The sequence below is a fragment of the Syngnathus floridae genome, chromosome 7, assembly GCF_059516105.1.
Source record: "Syngnathus floridae isolate MCC-2025c chromosome 7, RoL_Sflo_1.0, whole genome shotgun sequence".
Lineage (NCBI taxonomy): Eukaryota > Metazoa > Chordata > Actinopteri > Syngnathiformes > Syngnathidae > Syngnathus > Syngnathus floridae.
In genome coordinates, this window is record NC_142419.1 from 17,187,943 (window position 1) to 17,213,379 (window position 25,437).

General features: G+C 45.4%; 1 protein-coding gene across 2 annotated transcripts in view; it reads right to left on the minus strand.

Annotated features, from left to right (window-relative positions):
• cux1a (cut-like homeobox 1a) overlaps nucleotides 1-23,090 on the minus strand; it is a 50,501-nt gene extending 27,411 nt beyond the window's left edge. For both annotated transcript variants that reach the window (XM_088380454.1, XM_088380453.1), the window contains exons 1-3: nucleotides 22,928-23,090; nucleotides 6,104-6,214; nucleotides 2,228-2,275 (exon numbers count right to left, since the gene is read on the minus strand). In XM_088380454.1, coding sequence (XP_088236580.1) covers nucleotides 2,228-2,275; nucleotides 6,104-6,214; nucleotides 22,928-22,990 — 222 coding nt within the window. In that variant the 5' untranslated portion in view covers nucleotides 22,991-23,090. The remainder of the gene's footprint in view (nucleotides 1-2,227; nucleotides 2,276-6,103; nucleotides 6,215-22,927) is intronic.
• Nucleotides 23,091-25,437: the final 2,347 nt, after the last annotated feature.

Consider the following 25,437-nt stretch of genomic DNA (forward strand, 5'->3'; position numbering starts at 1 on the left):
GTCATTTAATCCCCGACGCTTGTACGAGTTTGTTATTGTCTGTGAATCAAACGCTCAAACTATCTTTTCTGCCAAAGTGTCAATCAAAACGCCTTCGTTTTCTCTGCTCGTGGACAACCACACAAATATCTACTAAAAAAAAATTAATGGGATGTATGGAGGGGGGTGCATACTCCGAAAGTGATACACATTATCTTCCAGAGGCGGTGAAGGAAGACAGCTGCACGACTGTACAATGACGGGGCCAAGGTCAGTGGTACGGCAGCTTTATATAGCCCGACATGGGAGGCAGGAAATAGACGTTTAATGTAGGACACACCCTACAGTTAGAGGCAGGTTAACTGCAGGACCAGAGCCATTAGAAGACCACCCAGGATTTGCAAATACAACCCTTGCGGTTCCCGAACTGCCGCGTGCTCCGCCAATCCCGATCACATCTGCTCTTGCATCCCCCCCCCCCATACCCGCTTGCTTGCACGCACGTACACTCAAAACAAATGAAGTGACACAAATGACATCGAGAAAAGCTGGCAACTGCAAAAAAAAAAAAAAGGGGGGGGGGATGCCGAGTGTACATCCGCACGTACTGTACGTCGGCACCCTTGGGCCACCGTCACTCAGCAGCACCTCACTCCACTATCACTGTGTGAAGGGCATCGGGCCCACCTGAGTGGTTTGTGCGTCTATGTGTGGGGGGGTTGTGTGTGTGTGTGTGGCCCCACTGGAGTCTGATAAGGGGAGGCTATGGGAAGCAGAGACTGAAGCCTTGGATAATGGAAAAGCTTATCTGATCGATGGACCAACAAGGAACACTGAACACACACACACACGCAATCGCGAGGCCTTGCGGAAACGGTACAGTTTATTGGTAATAATTACGACCCGCAGGCATCCACCTTTTCCGAGCGCCGCACTTCAAAGTTGTGTCTGGAACCGACGACATCCAGACGCTTGCCGGGGGACGAGTAAAAGAAGACGTGGCGCTGTCTTGTCCTCCATGAAAAAAAAACGCTCGAGGGGGGGTAAGCAAACAAAGCCCGGGCTAAAAATTACACACTCCCGGCGCGTCTCATGTCGTGGCACGCCGGCAGAGCAGAATAGTCGACTGATTGATGGGCTCGCTCCCAGACCGGTGCGGGTGTACAGTATTATCTCAATAATCGCACGATAATGTCTCCCCGGCTGGCCGACCACCCAGCGAGCGACCGGTTTCGTCAGGCCGTGCACGTCGAGGTGTGTCGACGAGGCGGGAGCGGTGGAAACAGCTGACAAAACCCCAATTACTTCGCTGCGCTTTTCTCGCTCTAAATAGACTGCGGATTCATCAGCGCTGGAGTCGCTTTGAATTATGGCTGCCTTTTTTTTTGTTTTGTTTTTTCAGCACAACCGCTGGCTGTGGTGGCTGCCCCGACCAAGGCAAGAATATGGAAAGTAACCCGGTGTTAAACTGTAATATTCGATAGCCGGTAGCACAACAGCCCTGCCACTATCTATTGCTGTGATTTGGATCGTGTGTGTGTGTGTGTTTGCTAGGAGGAGAGTTAGCCGCAGCAAATGTCCACCCACTCCATCCCCAAATAATGCCCGAGTCCAAAACAGCCGCTTCCACTCTTACCCTCGCTCATATATGGGAGTGAACTGGGAATGCTAAGAGGAGGATGAGGGGGGGGGGAGGAGTCAGCATGGAAATAGGGCAAAATGATGGAGGAGGCGTGCAAGTGTGGGAGTGTGATATAAGCGCACACACACACACGCAAAGTCATCTCTTATAGGTCAAGGTACATGCAAATGTAAGCGGCGAGGGGGGGTGAAACGTAACACTGAAATAAAAGAAACAAAGAGCGATGGCCTGCCATCGACCCTTTCGACAAAAACAAGCCGGTCAGACGTGCGGAAAAATAAACAAAATCGGAGGAAATGGCGTCGGGTGAGTTGCGACGGGGCTAAAGCCGGGGTTTTATGATGCTTCTTTTTTTTCTCCATTGCAGGATGCAATTTAAACACACCCCCGGGCGACGGGACTTCATGAATAGGACAGGAAAATCAAGGGGAGGAGAAAAAAGTGGGAGGGGAAATGAGATCGTGGTGAGAGAAAGACGAGAAGGTGTGTAGGGGGGGGGGATAACGGGGAAGACTACAAGCAAGTGAAGTCAGTGCGGCTGTTAAAATGGCGTCTTGTGAGCGTTTAATGAGCATGTTTATCACAAGAGTAATGGCAAGCACTCACCTCTCCTTGGAAGCTCTTGAGCAAAGGGGCGACTTGTTTCCTAAAGTCCTGGGAGGAAAAAAAAAAAAAAAAAGTCAGCCTCTTTGAAATTTAAATTACAATTACAATGGAGTCATAAGAGATGAAAATTCTTCCATGTGCACGCTCACCACAGCCAATCAGGAAAGAGCGCTACACACGTGTGAGAGTGATGAGCATGAGACCAGGTTGGCACCCTGGGGTGCCCTGATGGACCAGGCTTCTCATAAGAGCAGGTGCAGGACCACCTGGGCCACCCAGAGGCGCTACGAGTGCGTGCGAGGCGCTACCATAAGTAGCTAAGTAGGCCTTTCACTTCATGCAAATTGTCTCCATTTGGATTTTTCTTTTTTTTTTTTTATATTTCACTGTACAGCGCCTGCTTTTCATAGCGCTCGAGTCCCATTGCATGACTTTCCGGTGCGAGTCAGCGGTTTCTGATTAGATAGCCAGTGGAGTGGCCGTGTATCAGGGGAACATGCAAATCACCGTGCTGTTAGCCTCCGTGCTAGACCGACTGAACTGGAGCGTACGGTAAAAAAAAGTGCAGCAGAGGAGGACATTTTGTACAGGAACATTTGATTTGCACACACGCTCAATAAAATAAAAAAGTGACTAATGATGATGTGAAGTGGGGCGATAGGGAAACCACGTATCCCAAACTGACCCGGGGAACAGCGTCTGGCCAAATCCTGGGTCGGACCAGACAGGCTGAGGACGGGTCGCGACCTTGCTGACCCGCCTCTATTGTTACCTCATCAGGGGTCGCCGTGGCTGTTTGTCTGGACCAATTCAATATTCCCCTGCCAGGGATAATGACCTTCACCCCACCCCCCCCTTGCCCCCTCCCTCCCTCCCTTTCAAACACACGCAAGATAAGCAGACACAAAACAAACACCCACGCGTAGCAGACGAGAGCGTCTCCTCTCATTTGCGATGGATTCTGATTAGATCCTAATTTCCCTTTTAGAAATCCGCCGCTCGTTCGGTTTGTTTTCAATGACTTTCAACTTCCCGCATACATTATTGACGTACGATAAACCTAGAAAACGTCTGGGTAACGTAATCCGCTCGAGTCGCCCAACTTTCTGCAAATAAACTTCTGATGACCCCCCCCAACTACCCCCCGCCATATTCTTTGAATAAAAGCGCCAGCTGAACAATGGCAGAATAATTGAAACAATAATAACGGATTTAAAAATGAACATTTAATATAACGACTGCTTTTGCCCAACCTTTTCCGGTCCCCTAAACCCCGTTTGGTCATTTCTCCAGCGCGTCGCCCCATTGGCCCCCTCCACTTTCAAAGATTTATGACCATATAACATAACAATGCGCACACACACTGGTCAATCTATGTGTGTGTGTGGAGGAGGAGGAGGCGAAGGAGATGGATGGCTGGTGTGTGAGCTGCCGGCAGACAGCAGACAGGCCAGCCCAAGGAAGCCTCTGGGGAATATGGAACTCCCATTCGCTGTCTGTCTGCCCTGCAGCCAAACACAAAAACGTGTGCGCATGTGCACCCGCAAACACACACACACACACACACACACGAGAGTTTGCTTTACTACCGCCGCCTCTGGCTAGCAATCTTTGGGGCATTTTTACAACCATCACCAACCTTTTATAAAAGGTTGGTAGAGGAGCCTTGACTAACTAAAAGGGGAATTAAGAACAGAATGAATAATTTAGACCACACGCACGCACAAAAATCAGCATGTCAGTCCAAATGAATAATGAAAACTTTGTTTTTTTTTACGCCGCATTTCTTTGCACTACTTTCAAAAATGTTACAAAAGCCGTGTGTGCGTCGCTGCGCAGTTCACGGCGAGTACGGCTCAGCAGACGAGAGACGGTCGACGTGGGCCCCGCTCTCCTGCTCGCTAAATTATGGATCAGAGACGGACTCCCGCTCAGCTTAATGCAGTCTGATCTGATGTGACTGTGATCTACGCTGACTGGTGTGGACCGTAAAGAGCTGACGGGCTGGCTCCGGAACGGGCCGCACAGATGTGAGGGACACAATCGGGGCATTTTTCGGTGTCATCGAACTTTACGAAGCAGCCTTTTTTTTTTTTTTGCCACTCCTTTGCAAGTGTTGTGCCTTTTCGTGGCGTTACAGGCTTGTAATGAATCCTGTGGCTCGACTGGGTCGGCTCAGATTCCTCCTCCGCATACCGGGGAGATGCCAGGGGCCACGCAGACGCCAGAGGAGCCTTCCTAAATCATGGCCTTGTTACACTGATGAATGTCTTTGCCCAGATATCTGCCTCCGTGTGTGAGGGTGTGTGTGTTTATTGTGCGATTGTAAACCCCCCCCCCACCTTAAGCATGTGTGCCTTTCCTTCTGCAACATTTGAAAATGATATTGGAGATGAGTGTGGAGCCTGGAGTTGAATTGGCGGAAACAAAGGAAGCTACAAAATCCAACATCTTGCATCTGGTCTAATTTGGAGACTGAAATTAGGGGCTCAATCAATAAAGGCCAATGCAGATTCCAATGTTTGGCAGAACAAAATTATCCCTTGGACGATTCACGATAAAATGAATAAAATATAGATTTTTTTGGGGTCTCTTAACACTTACAAAATAAATAAATGTTCTGCCTGTAATTCACACAACTGCTGTAGAATTATTTGTATTTGTTTAACAGGAGGGCCTCATTAACTGTCTTATTTTTTGTATGGGTTAAAAAAAAATCGGCAAAAATCATCCGATCTCTGCCAATTTTAGAATAGCTAATATTGGACGATTAAATCGGCCGGCAGATGAATCGGTTGCACTATATTTGAAACAGTTGATGATCAATTAAAAAAAAAAAAAAAAAGACGTCAGCATTTTACCACAAGCATCACTTGACCTAATTTTATCGAGCATCAAAGGAAATTGTGTTTTTTTTTTGTTTTTTTGCAGCGATGGCAATTAGAAGAAAACCAAGGCCGTTGAATGAGAACTCGTATCTCAAAAAATTCTATTCTGGGCGACCTTTGCAGCATGATGTCACCTCATGAATGAAAGCCTGTGTATTTTTGGGGGGCAAAAATGAGTTACACAAGCATTCAAAAATCACTTTCACACAATATGAATAAAGCCACAAAAATAATCCTTACATGACACCTCAAAACGACGAGGCGCACATGCTAACCAGTACCGCTAATCCATTCCAATCCAACATCCCAGCGTCACAGAACAGGTTGTATCCAACTTTTGGAAGGCTCCTCTCCAGTTTCCTCTGGAGGCTCATCTACCGAAGCGGGTTGCGCTCCGAGCTAAAGTCAATAGCGGCAATCTTCACCCCGTGTTAACCATAATAGGCCTGCGATCAACTCCGCCGAGAGTTGACAATTTTCTATCCGCCGTCTACTGCCTTCATCCATAATTCATTGGCCCATCAATAATTCACGGTGGTGACATTAGCAATAATAACACAACAATACTTTTGTTTTCGCGTGTGAAAAAAAAATGTGTTGCCCGGGTAACAGAGATGAAACAAATATTCCCAGGAGGGCAGATGGGAACACAGGAAAGGGGCAGAATTCCCTCTTGATCCCGCTTAGTAGCGTTGTCACACTCTCCGCCTCGCTCCCTCGCTCTTGCGGTCACACACACACACACTCACGGACCGCACTTTCTGCACGCATAAAAAACTAGGTCAGATAATACAAACCCCTGAGGGGTTTTCTGTTTTGTCTCTTTAGGATTTCAGGGAAACTAATGGAGACTATTTTTGGGAGCCAAGCCCGCATCTCGGCGTTTCTTCTCCTCTTCCTCTGCCGCGCTTTCTCTTTAAATCATCACGTTTAGGAAGAAGAGGCAAGAAAGGATGGCCGGCCGACACGAGGACGAGCGCACGCTCACCTCTGGTGTGTTCTTTTTGAACTCGCGGCTAAGGTCGATGAGCTTCTTCCGGGACTGTTCGCTCTCATCCTGTCTGTTGGCGAGCTGTGTGGCGGTGGCGTCGAGTTCTTTCTGCAACACAAAGGCGACAGAATAAAAAAAAAAGCAGCTTTTACGAGGCAGAAGAGGTGAGGAATTGAATCAAAATGATTAGAGCATTTGTTGAAAAACGGCTGGTACGGCTAAATGCGGTTCGTTTGGACAATGGCGCCAAAAATAGGTCATGGGAGTTTATTTTTAAGAGACACGGTAAGCATTTTTCAGCCTTGTCAGTTGGAAAATCATTTCCTGGTCAAATCGGTGAACGGCATTGGTGAGAGCGGAACAACGACCGTGCGTATCCCGCCAGGGGAGAAAGAAAAAAAAAACGCAGTGTAAGCGAACCGACACAATCAAGTGTCATCACTTGCCACTGCGCGAGCTTTTGGCAAAACACTTTTCTCTGCAATTATCGACCCCGCCCGACAGCGGCGCCAATCCGCATGTGCCGCCGTCTTCAACCATCCCGCGTTGTTATTAAGAGTTATTTACGGGCGCTCGTTCCGGATGATGATTCGCTGAGAGCTGACATTAACGAGACGTTGAAGGCCTTATAAAGATCGTATCTTGCCGTGCTCGGATTGTGTTGCTTTTGGATTCTTGCCCTCTGTCACGCTCCCCCCCCCCCCCTCCCTCTCCACTCATCATCCAAACGGCAGTACTCCTCCGTTAAAATTCTTCTCCTCCCCCCCCTCCTCCTCCTCCACGTCCTGTGAGGCCGCCCACCCCTGAGAGTGATTAAACGCTGCTGAAGGGCCGTTATGCTAACTAACACACTAATCATTTAATACACACATTACCACAGGGGCCCTTGTGGCTGCGTCTGCTGACAAGGTCCCAAAACACACTCACGCACACATTGCCCACCTCCCACGATAACACTCAAGAAATAGTGTGATCGAGTACTAATGAGAAGCTTTTCCCTCCCTCCATCAACATGAAGTCAAATTCCCCAAGTGGATGTGATCGTGTTTTATCTACAAACCACGGAGAGAGGAAAAAAAAAAAAAAAGCCCAATAACGGAAGTTGGTCAAGCGTTGCTGTAGCGGTTAATGCAGCAGCAGCACGGGACAAAAAAAAAAAGAGAGGAGGGGGGGGGGAAGAAAAAAAAACTCAATTCGTGCTCTCGTTGCCCGTGGAGCGGCTGATGTAGCAGCCTGTCTGCCCGTGGCCATGGAGCAGCTGCTCTGTGTGTTAGTCAATTCGAGCGTGTGCAGGGGCTTGTATGCCTGATTTAAAAAATAATAATAAAAAAAAAAATTGAGGACTATGATAAATTTTAATCACATTACATGTGATGTCAAAAAAGATGGATGTACTGGTAAAATCGTGCAAAATCAGCAGGAAGATTTTTTTTTTTTGGGGAAGCGATATCTAACAACCAATTGCCGATTAATCGATGCATTGATTAGTCGGTTCAGCCTTCCTAAATATGACACACACAGGTCACTTCAAATTGGTAGCGTAGTGGTTTTCGGTTTAGCGTCAGTTCCCACCACCCCTCTTTGACTGACCCTAAAATATAAAAAAAAAAAAAAAACATGGCTACGTTTCAGTAGAAATCCTAAAAGGCTGACATAAATAGCAACAAGTATTTTGCGTGCAGCACAAGGAGAGCATTTTGAAAATATCGAATCCCTCTGCGAGTATGTTGTGTAAATATTGAACATCCCCGCGACAAAACAAGAAGGCTCCAACGAGAGCGAGACGCTATGAATTGTCAGCAGTGTTGGAATTTGTTATGCTCAGGTTTTTTTTTTTTTTTTTTAACCACAACCACTAAAGATGCAGTTTTACAGAGTATACGAGGGGTGGAGGGGGGGGATCAATCAACAATGAATGCAACGTATTGCATACAAGTGGCGTGGCAAGCAGCGGGGCGTATTTCAGTCAAAGTGAAGTTTGCGGTTTAAAGAAGAACAAATGACGTCAACTGTGGGAAGTTGAGCTAAAGCAGGGCACACGCAGCCCAACACGACAAATTCGGCTCGATCGTTGTTGCTATGCACGTAACCTGTTAAAGACTTCCAATATGGCGCTTATTATGCTCAATACCATATTGGCATGTGAACAGGAATCCATGAAACAGCCTTAAAACAGCTGTTGCCGTGACAACCTGCTTTTCAAAACGGTAAATATTTGTCCATTAGATGAGAGCAAACAACTCATTCACTACCATTGACGGATATAGATGTCAAGGTTTTATTTTAACTGGGCTGTCAGGGAATGAGTTAATTAATTATTCTGTTACATTTTCCAGGTGAATAAGTGATTCTGGCGATGATTATAACCCAAAAAGTAGACTTTAAAATAAATATCTTGAATATAGCCGCCCTTTATCAAACTTGATTTCAAAAGAAGAAGAGTAAAAGTAAGCAAGCACGGAGAAATTTACGGAATCAAACTGGTAGTCCGTATAAAATCATTTACGAGGATCAGTTTCTAGGAAAAACTGAAAATATCACACTTCTGACGCTTCGGTTGTGCTTTGGGGGTCACGTGCGATGCATGACAACCTCTAGCCTGCAAACATCTCGGTTGTTACCAAAAATATTCTGCCCGTTAAGCTAAATAAACACATTGCACATGAAAAGAGGATTGATCGGATTCCAAGTGGGCGAGTAATTATGATCTGGGTTGAAAATGTGTGCGGAGAGGAGGGAAAAAAAAAAAAAAAAAAACAGACCCTCATACATGGTCGGGTTTTGTCTATGCAGCAAAGTCTTTGCCCACATCAGCACACACGGGCAGACTTTACACTCATCTTGCTGATAGAGCGTAACATCCCAAAGTGCACAATTCCCGCTGTTCTTCCACATCACATCTTGGTGACCACGAGGGAGTCGGCACGATACATTGACACACAGAAAAGAAATCGTTTTATTCCATCATCTGTACAAAATCGGTCCCGGGGTGAGTCAATGACCAAAAATGTTTTTTTTTTTTTGTTAATACTGCCAAAACGTATGCGGCGGTGGTAGACAAGCAACATAAATAGTGATGGTAAACATTTTGAAATTCTAAGAGCGATGGCGGGCCAGTCGATAAAGCAACTCGATCTGCGATCACAATGTTACGGCCTAAAAAGACGTAAAGCGTAAAATCGATCCAAATACGAACGTCTTGTATGTTTATGCTGACCTGACAAATAGCCTCGATACGCAAACTCTCATTTCGAAAAACTTTTGAAAACACGGTTTCACTGACAAGTGCGGTGAAGATAAATCAGACCGTAGACGAAGAGCAGAGACAATTATATAATCGTCCAACAATCAAAATTCTAAAACAAGCTCTCGTCTACATTTAATTATAGCCACGAGCGCTACGTCCAAACTACAGTGCAACCGCAACGCCCTAGAAGCCATACACTTTGAAAAAGTGTTTTTCCCGGGGAACAATACGGCTCAGGAAGTTGAACCGCCGTCCTACGTGAAGTCACGAGACTTTTGCGAGAACCAAAACAAAGAAATGACAGACTGAGGTTGCAACTTAATTGATTTCAAATTTGGACTGAAGTTCACATCGGGCTACGGCGGTTCCTGTCCTGGTTCGTTTGGCCGTCCGGTCAGCTGTGAAGACCATCGGAACAGCTTGCCGACATTCCCTAGAGAGACTTCTAACGCCGACTTGGCCGAGTAGCCTCCCCGCCCGCTGCTCGACACGCGTGTGCTCGCACATGAATGCACAGACGAGCCGCCGCGCTAAGTTGGAGCGCCCGGTCCTTCCACTTTCTTTCGACCCTGGCTAGCATGTTTCTGCTAGCATTGACGCTCGAGCCAAAGAGATAGGAGCATCCCTGATCACCATCATGGGTAAATAAATGTTTTTACAGCTCACCATCAGAACAAGGAAGAACATTTCGACGCTCAAAATCACTCCAATTGCCCCGATGAGCCACAAGTGACGATACAGCCAGCCCGATTAATTAAACGGGAGGCGGCCCGATCAGGCGTTTCCGATTATGCCAATCATACTGACGACCGGTGAAATCAGATAAGCAGACGGCTGGCTATCCTTACTTTGTGGAATTTCTCGTGCCCTCATGCTCCAGCGATGCAGAGACAAGATAGGCCTTGGGAATGACAACAAAGTTATTGTTGTGTATACAGTATAAAGTCGATCCGGAGCCTTCTATGGAAACCCAGGAGGGGAGGAGGGGGGGCAGGAGCGAGAGAGAGAGTACAGCAGCCTTCAGATCTCATTCTCCAAAGAGTAATTGGGATTGTAACTGCTCGAAATACTTTGTTTACACCATTTGGCTAGCGAGACGTGCCAAGTCGTCTGCCATGCCAGCTCCGCTCCAAACACAACGTAGGTGCAGCTCGACATTCAGCGCACACTCTACGCATTCATCTCATAAAGTACTGCCTTTGAATTGGAGCCAGCTCGAGAAAAAAAAAAAAAAAAAAAAAGAGACAGACAACACATTCAGTACTTCTCGGTAACACAAACAGCATATTAGTCACACTACAAAGGCGCTTCATATTTGAAGATAAAACATTTGTGTATGTGCTGCATCGTGGGAAGCCCTGGTAGAAGCTGGCGACAGATGTTGAAGAGATGAAGTTCTCCGCGCTTGCCTGTGCACTCGCTAATCTGTCTTTTTTATCGCCGCCGAGTCTGAGGCGGTTATATGGTTATGATGGTAAACAGAAACGACGTCGGCGAAGATTCCTTATCTGGAATCTATAAGGCCTACCTTTCAAAAACAACCCCCCCCCACCCCCTCCATCCGCCACCTGGCAACATTGCGGCTGTTCTGTATGCCGTAGCGACTGTGCGGGGGCGGAGTCGCAAGGTTGGCGGCTCAGTCAGGAACATCAGCCGCGCTGGCTTTGGCGACACGCTACATGAGCACAGATCACAGGCGACGCCCCCTCAAAACACAACAGCGGCGCAGATAAGGGACCGCCATCCTCGCCGCTCGTCTGCCTGCCTACTTACCAGGCGGGAGGGCTTTAAACGCCACGCCGCTTCCACCATAGATCTTTGTCTGCAAATTTCCAAGTCGAGGCCGACGTGAAAATAAATGTTTTGATAATCAACCAGCATGTAAACAAGCTAGCACCTGTGGCTAACGTCGCTTTCTGGACCTGGTTTTGACACCTCAGGACAGTTGTGAAACGGAAGCCCGGGCGATTATTCGATTGGTTCCAAAATCTCCAACATATATTTGCCACCCCCTTCAAGTTTAGTAGAACTTTATAACCTGAAACAATCCCTGAAGTCAACAGTGGTTGGAGTCTAACAAGACGCTTGTATTCTCAGAGCGTTTATCTATTTTTTTTTTTTTTTTAAAAACACAGATCCATATCTGGCAGCAGCGCGTAAGCTGTCAAGACTCACCTCGCCAACGCTGACGGAGGCCTGGATCAAAAGTGGCCTTTTTACACGGCAGCCTCATTTATATTGATCCGTGTTTTTTTTTTTTTCCCTGCTTGTTGTTTTATCTCCCCCAGCATCCCGGCCTTAACTCTCCCGAAGCTCGCTGAGCGCGAGTCATTATTTTGCCTGACCTATTGTCTCGACAAGAGGGGAGCGAGGAGGTTGTGCCTAAATACAAATATAATGAGACTAAGATGCTTTGTGGCATGGAGGAAGCGCAGTTCACTTGCTCTCTTTTTTTTTTTTTTTGCAGAGTTTGAATTCGGCCCGGAGGGCCGTGTCACAAAGGGTGAGTGGAGAAGAAGGGGGTCCGGTGATATGCCGGGGTGTAAAAGGGCAAGATTTTTCATCCTTGCGTTTACAGGGTGGAACGGCTAGGATATTGAGATCCCAGATAGGATCAGAGGGTAGTGAGCTGTTTCAGCCATGATAAAGGCCACGCATTACAAACACGGGGAGGGAGAACGAGAGAGCGAGTATATCACACCTCTCATCCCTGAATTAATGCTTCCATTCTACCAGGAAGCCATTCCGTGCCAGGGAGAGGAGATTGGGGCGGGGATGAGTGCACAGATACGAGCTACAAAAAAAAAAAAAGAATGGAAACGGCGATCTTGAGAGGGATTAATCAAGTCGGGCCGAAGAGCGTAGCTCAGTGGAGACGCCGGGGTCCCAAGGACTGGACCGCACATTTGACACCGATGCTATCCGTTACATGACATCAGATGCACATACAAGTAATCACTGCTGGATAATGATGGGAGTCGGGCCACAAGAAATAATTCCCCCCCTGCGGTGGGTAATAAAGTCAACGAGGGAATAAAAATCAATCAAAGTCTGGATGCTGGATATCCACTCGGGCTGGGAAATAGAGTCAAAAAAGTGGCGAGAACTTGGTGAAGATTAGATCAGTTCGCTGTTCGTTGGACATTTGTGATTTGTTGTTAAGTTCCATTTAAGGAGGGAGGCGTCGCAAGTTTGTTATTTGTTCAGTTGCGAGAGACTTGAATCAAAAACACTCGCGCTCTTTCGCCTAGGGGGGGAAGTTAACTCCTGGCTCTGCATAGCCGTTAAAAATAGCTTTGTTGAAGGCGAAGCTTTTTAAGGATATTAACATTGTCGTATTTGCTAGCAAGCGCTACGATTTTTTAAAAATGATTCTTCCCTACTGTTTGTTTACATTCTCACTCAATGAGGCCACAATAATCATGTTTTTTCTTATTTTCCAAAAGCTTTTTTTTTTAGAAAAAAATAATAATTTAAATAATTTTAATGATTAAAAATATGATTATATAATTGTCAAAAATTATATAAATATAATGAAATAATTTAAATATTTTTATAACAGGGCTGGACTAGCTAACAGGCATACTAGCGGGTAAATGCCTGCTGGGCCGGTCGCTCTGGAGGTGCTACTTCCCCCTCACAATGAGCCAAAACCACCATGGCCAATTTTTTGTGCCAGTTCAGTTACTGTTTAGCAACACAGACCATATTGTATGTGTGCAACAAAAAAAAAAAAAAAAACAACATCCATGTTGCAAGAGGTGAGTTCAAGAGAACAACAAAAACTCACCAGTGTTGTTTTTTTATTTCCCAACACCAATTCGGGCTAGGACAACACATCTAACCAGCTCTTCAAGATGACGGTACAGGCTGTTGATATGGTGAAGCCACTTAACCGAAAACCCGGTTATTATTTTGCTCGCTACAAAGATTGCCGGTGAATAGAAGGGTTAGTGTTCCTATCCGTGTCCGTGCCAAAGACTGTGCAGTCAAAACCAGGTAAAATGGCACCCGGTATTGCGTCATTTAATTGACCAGGGTTGGGCTTTTAACGACATTTCCTTGGGGACATTTGACAATCACTTAAACGTTTTGTTTGTTTGTTTTGACTTTCGGCTGAGTCCGTTTCACTCAGGGGTCGCCTTGCATTTGAATTATTATTTCTAATAACAAGGAAGAATTTCCAAAGATGTTTTTAAATTTGATTACATTCTAGAAAATCTATTCATATGTACATGTGTTTTTTTTTTTCCTCTTTAACTGCTCCGATGCTTCTCCCAATTGAACCTCATCCAAGCCAAACGTCACTTGCCTTAGCTTGCCATTGACAACCCATGATCACGTTAGCATAAATTAAACCCAGCAGTGCCCGAACCTTCATCAAAAGAGCATTTACGCTAACGCTGTCACTGTTTTTTGTTAGCAGGGCCTGGACCTCTGACGAAGTTTGACATTCGTGGTCTACATGATCAGCATCAACAGAGCGTGTCTGCAGGCTAGCTCTTACTCAGCTTTTATGACTTTTCTGCTCCACTCGCATGACTTTAGGCTGAGCAAAAAAAAAAAAACATTGAGCGAGCGAGTCAACCAGCGCAGCAATGATAGAATAATTAGCTTAGTAATAGCCTGTAATTATAATCGGCCTGTGTTGAGAGAATGTTGAAATTGAAGCGGGAAGGATAAAGGAAGTGGAATGGCGTTTAGTGGGAAGTAGACCGACGGGGGCATGTTTAAGAGCTCCGGTTTTCTATTGATTGGTCCAAAGATCAAACAAACCGCTAAAGTAATGGAGGGGGGGGTCGTGAAGGACAGCTAAAAGCTATTTGGAGCCTGGACTGCATAAAAGACTCGACCTGTTCAACACAGCCTACATATCAAACCCATCAACTGGCAATCAATAGACCAAAGCGGTCAAGTCGACAAACCGTCGGCAGACTAAAAAACATGAAACCCGGGGCCCGAGCGTCAGATGATAGGCTCCACTCAGCTTATCCATTACCATCAGATAAAGAGCAGATAAAACACAGAGCCTAATCCTTTCATGTGTCGTGACAGCCACAGCACCCTCCGAGGCATTCCTTCAGTCTGGCTCTCAAATAGTTTTATGGCGGAAGGCGGCCATTCCGCCAGCCAGTCACTCACTCAGGGCTGTTCTGCTCTGTTTGTCTTATTTCACCGTTTACACGCTGTTTTATAGGCAGTTATTACGGTCGCCATGGTGATGCCATACGTTTTTATGGTCTTTCGGTCTCGGGGCAGAGAGTGTAATAAGTAAAGCACACACATAGCCTCACACACACACCAGAAAGAAAAAAAAAGCCTCGGAAAACACACTCCTGCTGTGGAAAGGTCTCCCGTCCGTCCCTCCCTTTCCTCCCTCGCTCGCTCTTTATCAGTCTTCGCAAAATCTGCGCTCCATGTGAAACACGGATTGGCCGACTTGGACTTGTTCTCTCTCTCTGGCGCATCTGGAGTTGATCAGAAGGGCCTCCTGGAAGCGGAGGCCTCTGGGCCTATTAATAACCATACTGCTGAACTCGGGGTCAGACGGCAGTCAGCGGATGGGCCTGTGTCTACTAAGCACACGGTCCCCCCCCTCTTTATTCCCGGCCACTGGGTCCCACTTTCCCTTTCAGGAACAAGGCCTCAGATTGAGCAAAGTCTTGGAAAATACCAAATGCTACACATCCCGTTCAAGCAGATTGTTTGTCCTCGGTCAGATCTCAAGTTCAAGTTCAAGAAGGTTGGAGCTCATCAACGGCAACAGCAGATGGCAAAGTGGTCGTCTGTTTGCTACGACTATCGGGCCAGTCAGACCGTCTGGGTCACGGAGAGGCCGGTGGGGTCAACCCACCCCTGAACCCTGGCTCCGGTCTGACAGCTGCTCGGGTCAAAGGTTCGGCAGGGGTCAAGGCACCGTCTGAGGGCGAGTCTGACAGACGTTTGCGCGTTGGGAGAAGATTTAGCACTTTGGACTGGTGGAAATTTTAATCATAGTAATTGATTTGATTGGGTTCTATTGATCCAACAAAAAAGTGTGTAAAAACTAGTTTCACGGCAAAAGCTGAAACTTAAATTCTTGCCTCAACACCATAAACGGCATGCTCTTTCAAAAGTTCCTGAACGTTTTGGGCCAACCATTGTGAAGCAATCAAAACAATCGCTTATCTTGTGCTTGGCAAAGGTCAATCATTTTGCCCACCCTCAGCTGATTCGACAACAATCGATACACACGAAAAAAAATACGTTTCGCAGCATGAGCCTTTGCAACACTTCAAATAATCAATCAGGCGAACCTACTGTACGGGTTAAGCAGAAATTACGCCGTGCCCAACACACACACACACACACACACCTGCGCACACAGGGTAGTTGAATCATCATGATCGGCGCTAGTTTTGTGCTGAGCCCAGCCAGCAGTCTGTGTTATTTTTAGAAGGCTGACACAGAAGCAGGCCCGTCCATTTACTCTGCAAGCTGGCGGGCGGGCGGGCGAGCGAAGGGGGGGGGGACCATCAGCACTCTGGCTTCTTTTAAACTGACCAAAATGGGCATGAGCTCAACATAAACACCGAGAAGGTGTGTACACGCGCAGAATTGAATTAGCTCACAATGGCAGCCATTACGCTCGCATTAGTTTACAGCTGAGCTCGGGCGTTACAGCGTAACGGTTAATAAGGCTAATTCCCAGCGACCCGATTTTCAATTCATTTTAATCAGTGCGATACGACGTGTTTATCCCAAATCACAAAAGGAGATTTACATGTCATTTCATCTGCTTCTTTCGGCATTATTTCAAGAAAGCGTTTCGACAACGTTAAGCTAACCGCGCTTGGATGAACTGCCATAAAAAAAAAGTGTGACACAAATGGCCGACGAAGACGCCGGGCTAAAGGTTGAAGGCTGCCCGTCCGTGTCCGACGTGAATGATTGCTGGAGCCCGAAGGCCGGCGATGGATCTACCCGTGATTGACATTGAAAACGACACCGCGCGAGCTTTTAGCAGATAGCAAGTCGGATCATAATTCAATCCCGCGACCATCAAAGTGCGCCAATATCATAATTCAAAACTGAGAACCATTAGTCCGCAGCCCACCAATATCATAATTCAATCCCGAGGCCATCAGCCTTTGCCAATATCATAATTCAATATGAGGAGCATTAAGACGCACCAATAGGCCTATTAGAATTCAATACTGGCCGTCAATGATCTAACCGGACAGCGATACCGAGGCTACGGATTGGGATCGGTACGGCGTAAGAGGGAATTTGCCGCCTTATTTAGCTCAGACGGAATGACAAGTACGTGATAAACAAGGCTAAAATAAGGAAGGAGTTCAATCATTGAAGGCCACCGAGGCTTTTGCCGCAAAACACGTCACGCTAGGTTTATGCGCGAGGACACACGAGCGGCGTTTTACATCCAGCCGCGCGCTCGACTTTAGCGTTGGCCGCTCGAGTGTGACCGCCCCGAGTTGGTCTAAATGATCACAATGTGGTACTTTGTGGAAATGGGACTCCATTTCGTTTTCTGCTCCATTGCTTCTGTTTATATTTCCATGTTAACGTCTTTATTTTGGGGCTTGGTAACGTTAAAAAAAAAAAGAGTCACGTGGGTTTTGCCAGAAATCTCCCAACTGATCGAAGGGGTTAAAGCTTAAATTTTCCACTGCTGCTTTCAGACAGCTAAGCAAAGCTGACGTTTCTTCGAGGTTATTTTCACCTCGTATTCCTAAACATACGCCGAGGCGACACGTGGGGAGCAAAATAAGTCGAGCCATTGGGGGAAACAATGGAGCATTGTTTTGTTACATTTCCTTGAAAAACAAGATGTAGCTTTTATGACATTACTTTGCCACTTATCACTTTGGGCCTCCCCCCCGAAAAAAAACAGAAACACCACACAGTTGGTCTTTGTTTTGTTTCTTGTGCTCTTAAAAAAAAATTGTTAAATTGGATTAGATTTAGGAGTGGTTGTAAAAAATAATTAATCATCAGGATCATTTTCATTCTTCCTAATAATGAAAGTTATTTACTCTACATTCATTTTCCAAAAGATGACAAAAACATGTTATTTATAGCATTGCTAAATGGCGGAAATCGATGAGACAACCCAACAAAATAAACAAGTGACACGCATAAACAAATTAAACCTCCCTTCTTCAAAAACGTCCCGAGACATGCTAGCATATTACGAAAGGCCTTACTCCAAAAAAAAGAACAGATGTAAAATAAAAATTCAGACATTTCAGAAAAATAGGCCTCTAAAGGCACAAAACTAAAACCACATCATTAAGATTTTTTTCATTAAAATTCTGTCTATTGAACATTTTAAGCACCATCGAGTCCATCTGTTTCCGCACTTCTGCGCCGAGCCGATTTAGGTTTTTTTTTTTTAAATCTGCACTCAAAAGGCGCTGGTCAAAATTTCCACAGCGCAGTGTGTAAAATGTGCTCGACGGCATTATTAGATTATGACTCAAGTTATTTTGTGTTGGTTAAATTGGCTTAAACTGGGCGTAGCCGACACTCCCCTGGTCGGCGGAAGCTTCCATCTAACCGGCGAGGAAAGCGAAGAGTCTTAAGGTGAGAACGACTTTCGCCGAGGTCTGTCGGACTTCTATCGTATAAACGCTCTCGAGTCAGCCAAGTGGCAGACCTGCCATACACTCGCCCGACCGACCGACTCTCTGACTCATGCTTAGTCGCCAACACCCACCGACGGAGCACACAGTGCAAGCTCAGTCCCGATGCCAGATTTTGTCACTGGGCAAGAGGGCTGCTTGGCTACAGCAAAAAAGCATGACGTGATTGACCCCCTCCCCCAACCGCCACCCTCAACGCTCCCCAGGCCTGTGCAGCAACAGTCGGGGTAAAAATATCCTGGCCGATGCCTTCAGACAACCAGCTCATAAATTAACACTAAAACTTGTGCAGACAACGACAACAGCGGGCCGGCCGGTCGCTGAGAGATTTAAACCGCCGGCGAGTGATCAGCTTACCTTGACTAAATTTACCCGGCCGGCCACAAGCCGGAGAAGAAGAATGAACGACAGATGAGTTTTCAGGCAAGTTACTACGGAGGTGCCCCCAACAAATAGGGACAACGGATGAGAACTCCAAGGCCGGACAATTGATTGTACGCCTTCAATCAAAGCCAAAGTGGAGTTTTTACAAGGGTACTACTAAATTACTTTGACGGTCTGACATCAATCAACAAAAAGGGGGATAACGAAAACTAACTCGGAATGTTCTGAACGGGGCTATTACAGGAAGAGGAATATTTGTCGATTCATCGGGTAAAAATTAATTTTCATGATTTGCCATCTCCGTTCTCTAGCGTCATACCTGTGACATCGGCCTTTTTCAAAAATACGACAGCCGATAAGAGATCAATTTAAAACTGTGTTAACTTGGGGAACTTTTGATTGAAAGTTTCTGTTAACTTCATAAGCAATAGCGACTGCCATGATTAAAAGCGTTCCTGCAAATCTTCAAATTTGTTTTCTAATGACTAAACTTGCTGGAGGAAGCTAGCTAGACAAACAAGATTCATCGACCAACATGAATCCATCCGTTCCACACAACTATAAAAATTATTAAAAATCATTTCATTATCACGGCCACTCTTCAATTTTAGATTGAATGCGGGGAATGTTATCGCAAAATGTTACCCTTTCCTCAAACTTCCCTCCGAAACATTTAAATGAACACAAACAGTAGTAACAAAGTTTCAAACTGTCAGAAATGAAAGCCATTAGGCTAAATAAATGGCACACAGCTCAACTCCTGTCTCCAATTTTCCAAGGTTACGCAGAAAAATCCCACGTCTCATATCTTATTCGGGCTTTGCCAATAATGAAGCGCAATCTCCCCAAGTAAAGACACAATGTTCCCAGCAAACTGCTTGACTGGGTCAAATGAAAAAGAAGGCGAGAGAGGGAGAGGGGGGGGGGGGAGAAACAACAACAATAGGAGCGAAGACTGATGAGCTCTTCTAAAGAAACTCCACTCGGTAATGGACAGACACGGATTAGTCGCTAAAACCTCCTCCATCTGTAATTCACAGTCATCCTGCCGTCATCTCTGAATCACTGATCCATTTTGCAAGTTTGCAAGACCTCACTAAAAGCATCACTGTTGCGCCCATTTGTGTTTCAAGTGGAGCCGAACGAGCGAGGGAGCATAAAGGGAAGGGTAAAATAAAAGCGGGGAGGTGGGAGGGGGGGTAAAAAAAAAAAAAAAAAAAGAAGACAAGTTAACAGCTCGCGACGCTGTTTCAAAGCACTCTGTGTCCTGTAACAAGCACCTAGCCGGGTTCTTCGCGTTGATCAAATAAGATTTTAATGAACATCAGCAGCTGGAGCCTGAGGAATCGACTGCGATGGCTTCAAGCGAATGACGTGAAGGTTGGCGTGGATTTTCATCATCACCGAAAGAAGAACGCCAAAATTGAGACAAAAACATGGACGAGATTGCGAGAAGGGAAAATTACCACCAGCGTGACGTGTCAAAAATAAGTGTTATAAGGGGAGCACCAAAACATTTACAATGTCTCCCCGTCTGACCCTCTACAAATATAAATGTAATAAAGAGAAAAAGCTCCAAATGAAATGAGCAGAATTCATCAATAGATATTAACCTTGATGTATCAAAGAGATTTTTTTTTTTTTGTAAAAATACACATTTGTTAGTCATCCACTCACAACCAAGGTTGTCCTCATATTGTTTATTATCACAAAATAATGGCCAATCTTCTAACAAAGTCCAGCCGGGCCTTGAAGGACAATTTGGACTCGCAAAAAATAAATAAAAGTGCTGTTATAGAACATGTTTTGATGAGTTGTTAGACTAAACTCTTGTAGACAATCTGGCTGTTTTTTTTTTTTTTTTTTAAAGTCCGAATCAGCTAAAGTGGGACAAAAGAGGCTTTTAATAGGACAGCGGTGATATACGTCGCATTCCAGAGAGCTGGGAAGTTGCAAACGTCCCACTTGGAAGTTCCGAGGTTGAAAGTCGACAACAAATGTGTGGTTAGCCTTTATAGGCAAATCCTTTAGTGCTACTTTGCAGTCGATTATGCTGAAAACCACAAAATAAGCCGGCAACAATCTTTGTTTCATCCACCAAAATATTTCACAAAGGCCGAAGATGTGAAATCCATTTTAAGGACTTTGATAAATTGTGAATCGGGTGATGTTTTCGATTTTTTTTTTGTTAGAAACGTCACAGCTATAAATTTATAGGTCAAACTTGAAAACAAAACCTTTCAAATCTCCAGAACCTGATCTGCTAGAAATCTTTTAAATCCGTGCCAAAATACATTTAGGGACACATAAAGCCCTCTGATTAAAATTTGCTCTTTACCAGCGTAATTGTTTCTCCTGCTTTATTCCCGCGGTGAGTGACACGATTGTTTTGTTTTGTTGACGGTAGAGAAAGTAACAAACGGAAATGACGTCATACCTCTGCCCGTTGAGGCGTGTAAACGGGTTCTTCCGATCATTTCCGAAACTCCAATTCTGACCTTAACCCGAATGATAACTCCACGCCAACTCAGTCAGTAATACAAGTTCGCAGGAACAACTTCTAGGAACATTCCAATGCATTTTCCCCGAGTCATAGGTGGAAAAATTCTCCGCACGGCATCATCTACAACAAAGTGCAGGGAAATAGATCGGAATAAAGACTTTCTCCGAGGGCCCCTCTTGGTGGGAGTTAGAGTAAATAAGATGTCATCAATAATAGACAGTGAATGTTCTGAGGAGTTGCGCACACACACACGTACGCACACACACCAGCTCTGACTGATTCCTATCCCGCAGACAGGCCTGCCAAGCGCCAGCCTTTTTGCACACGCTCAGATTCACTGTCCTGACTAATCGCTTGTGATAGGGGCCTTTGCCATAATTACCCAGGGCCTTATCACAAACTTATGCGATGCATTTTTCATGTCCTGGCTGCTGGCGCTGCCTTCACCGTCCATGCTGGCAGTCCATGTACTAGGGGAGGCAAGAGGGAGGGGGGGGGGGAGAAAAAAAAAAAGGACTGATCCCGCACAAATTCACACAGCAGTTCAAACAGGGAGAAATGGGTGAGAGCGGGGTGAAGGGCCAGTGAGGAGAGAGGGGAGGAAAAAATAAAAATGGAGGAGGAGGAGGGGAGGCTGGCAGTGAGAGATTGGATGGCGAACAGGAAGGGGGAGGGAGACAGATAGCGAGGCACATTTTTTTACATAATGCATGAACAAGGGGGCAGGGGTAGGATCAAATAAATAGGAGAAGTGGAGCCTTGATGATGTGGCAGAAGTGCAACACAAAGGCCACCGGGAAGACTTGTTCGCTATCCTTTTGTCTCTCGCTCGCCGTGACCCAAATTAAAGTTTCCATCCCGTGCAAATTTGGGGGGGAGAAAAAAAAAAAAAAAAAAAAAAGAGTGTTTAGCCTAGATAACGCCATCTTATGTTAATGACCGGAGTGAGCTTCTTCGAACAGGCATCAAGTTGAAGTCGCCCAGCGAGGGCACGTTCACGATAAATGCCACCAGGAGGGGGAAGAAGGAGGGGGGGCACACACACACACACACACACACTCATATCCACGCACACAACAGTGCCATTGTCTTGGTGTCTTGTGATAGGTCAAACCGGCTCGCATGTACATACAGGCCGCCGTTCACACGCACTCACTGGGCCCAATATTCAGACTAGGTTCCGCAGGCGCGCGCACGTCGAGATTAGTGGCGCGCGCACGCACGCACTTTTCATATTTCAGGAGTTTATCGTAGGAAGCAAAACATACAATCAAACCGAAACAAGGACACGCTCCTTTCGTGTATGGTGAAGAATTTTAGGACTTACGTTAAAGAAGCACTATTTAAGTGTTGTTTAGTCTGTCTAAAAACAGATCGGCAGTGTGTTAATAGTGGTTACAAAAAAAAAAAAACAGCCAACCAAACCGCCACTTGGCGTCAAACTGCCTCCAAACCGCTAGCCCAAGAGCTCGCTAACATGTCAAGTAAACTTGCTGATTTGCTTGTAAATACCACAAAAGAGTGTTGTCGTGTGTAATGTCCACGTCGGGTATCCCCACAGCGCCGCCGTCTACCGAAAGCCACTTGGTGTACCCCCCCTCCCTCTCCAGCCGAGGTAGCCACCTCGCGGCTAAAGCGACGGGCTAACTACGGCTACTAAAAGTTGAACAACACGCGATAAAAAAGGTGGCCAAGGCGAAAAAGCTTCCCCGCACTGGCCGACATGGTTCGGCGGTGGTGGCTCGGAGGGATTGGAAGGGGGGCTTTGTTATTTTACCGCATCCCGGCGGCGTCGCCCCCGCCGGTAGCCGGTCGCAATGGTCCGATCGATGTGGAATTGAACAAAGAGGATCAATTTCTGATCAGCGAGAGGAGCCACTTTCATCAATGCGAGGGGGAGCTCTCCGGGCTCTCTTCCCCCTCCGTGAACGGGCGAACGAGGCGGCGGCGGAACAAAAACACACACTAAAGCTACCCGGGGGAGAAGCGCGAGACCCCCGCGGAATGGCGGCCGAGATAGCCCAAAGAGAGCGTCCACTGACCTGTAGTTGTTGTAAGTCAAAGCGCTTCCAATATTGAAACATCGATCCTGCATTGGCCGCCATCTTGAGACATATTGAGACAGGAATGAGATGCTGATAGAGCGCGCGGGGGTTGGAGTTCAGTGGAGGGGAGCGGGCGCTAAGAAAACCCGGACTGGAATTACTCCGCGCCTCGCCTGGACTACGGTTGCCGGTGGAACGGAGTCACCCGGCTAGATTGTCGCTTTAATAACGCCATTATAATTGCTTAAATAGCATTTTATCAATACGCGGAATTCACAGGTAAATACCAAATGGGTGTTATATTACCTTTTTTTTACGAGATCAAAATAGTTCCTATCATAGGGACTGTGTTGTGTGTTTTATTAGATTGTCGTCTTATCGTGACAAGGAAAAATCACAAAAACTAAAATATTTCTGGAGGAATTGCCCAATAAAATTTGTTGGATCAGATTAAATCGTGTGGGATTATAATCATTAAAAAAATGCAATGTTGGTGGAAAATGTTGAACGATTTTGAATGATATTGAAAGAAATTGAACGATGTAGAATGGTATTGTGAACAATGTGTGCAAAATGAAAATGAATTATATTGAAAGATATGTAACGAGGTGGATTGATATACAAATATATTAAATGATGTGGAATGATAATGATGAGCAATGTGGTATTTCCAGAATGTTGAAAATTGTTCCCACAGTAAATTGAATGAGCTGAACATTTTTCAGTGGGAATGATAAGAATTTGTTTTGTTGAATTGTTTTTTTATTTTTTGCTTTAGATAAAAAAAGGTGCAATTGTGCTAGAATTTTGGAATGGGAGAACCAATAGACTGCACAACGTGAATCTTTATAATATATTAAAGTTCGATGTGGGAGTAGAAGCACAACAACAAAATGAGGAAAATAAAATATAATAATGTTAATCGCTTCACAATAACGTGTGAATGCTCCAAGCGTTTTCACAATAAATCAAAAATAGCTACTTGAAAGCCAATGAGCTGTTTGGAAAAGTGCCAGTATGTATTTTCTGCTTTTGTTTTGTTCTGCTTTTAGGATAGAAGGACAAAGAGATAGACACAAAGTGTTTATTGCCACTCTCGACTGAAGGTTACTGTCAATCATAACATAAAACAAAGAGGATTACACATGTATTTAAAGTGACCGCATACCTGAATGTTAACATATAATGGCAAACTATAGGCACGCAGGCTAACAATTAGCATCTAAGTACAGATACACTAATGGTGCAGCAACACATGTAGATAGAGTATATGTGTGTTTCTTCAGAGGTGCAAAACGCACAAAACAGTATTCTTTTATTTATATTCATTTCAACATGGAAAGAAGACTCTCAGGTTTCTCATGTGGTCCAGAAATGAAGTTAATTCATATCTCAAGCTATCGTTGCATTTTTAGTCGGGCCTCCCAAATCATAAAACAAAAAAAATAGACAGATATGTAGATAAGTGTGAAGCGTATAATTGACAGTGCTATAAAAATGATACAGTGATATACAACCAATACATACAGTCCGGAAAACCGCCGATATGCATTTTATCAAGCCAAATCCCCTCCGGCCCTCTATATTTTCCTTCATCTCATTTTATGGATAATACTTGCTAGCGGGGTTGAAAAAGTCCTTAAATTATAGCCTAAATGTCACAAAGTTGGCCTCTACGGATTCTGTTTCTCGCTTAGCAACTTCCCATTCCATTCCTATCCTAGCAAGATGACCCGTGACTAAATACTTGGAGGAAAGAATTTTAAAAATGCCAAGAAATGGTGCTTGGATGCAACCTTTAACCTACCTTTAACACAGGAAACTCCTGGGCAAGGAGATATATGTTGCCCGTAATTCTTTACGACAGCGACAGGCCACCGTCCAACTTTAAAAACAACATTTGCGGCGTGCGTACACAAACCTTAGATCATTTTTCAAATGCATTCAACCTTAATAAAAACTGCTCAAATGACATTTGCAAAGCAAATATTGCCCGGTGACAATACAAGTCCCATCTGCAGGGAGGGCGTGTGTGTTTTTATGTCACTGCTGTCAAACTGACCTTGCGCTCTGCAGTTGACCCCCGGCTGCTTCCGAGGGAGGCATCGCTCCTGCCCACCGCGCCTTTGCCGTGTGGTCGAATTTTTAATTACGGGCTATGTATGCACACTCAAAGGGGCCTCATTGTACCTTGAAAACACATTTTTTCCTTATTTTTTTTTTTTGCGGCCTGAAAATACTCCGGCAGTCCATTTCTGGTCCACGCACCGTAGGTTGCACATATAGCGAGCCTATACCCGCTTATCATTGCAACATCTCTCCTATTTTTTTTTTTCCTGGTGTGTCAAGGGTGCCGTGAGGTCTGTCTGGGTGATTTTTTTTTTTTTTGTAAGCCACACACTGCTCACAGTCTTGCTATCGGCTCCATCTGCAACAAAAATATACTGCTTGAGATTTATTTTTGTTTCCCTAACAGCGATTGTGCTTCACTCACCCCCTGTTAAAAA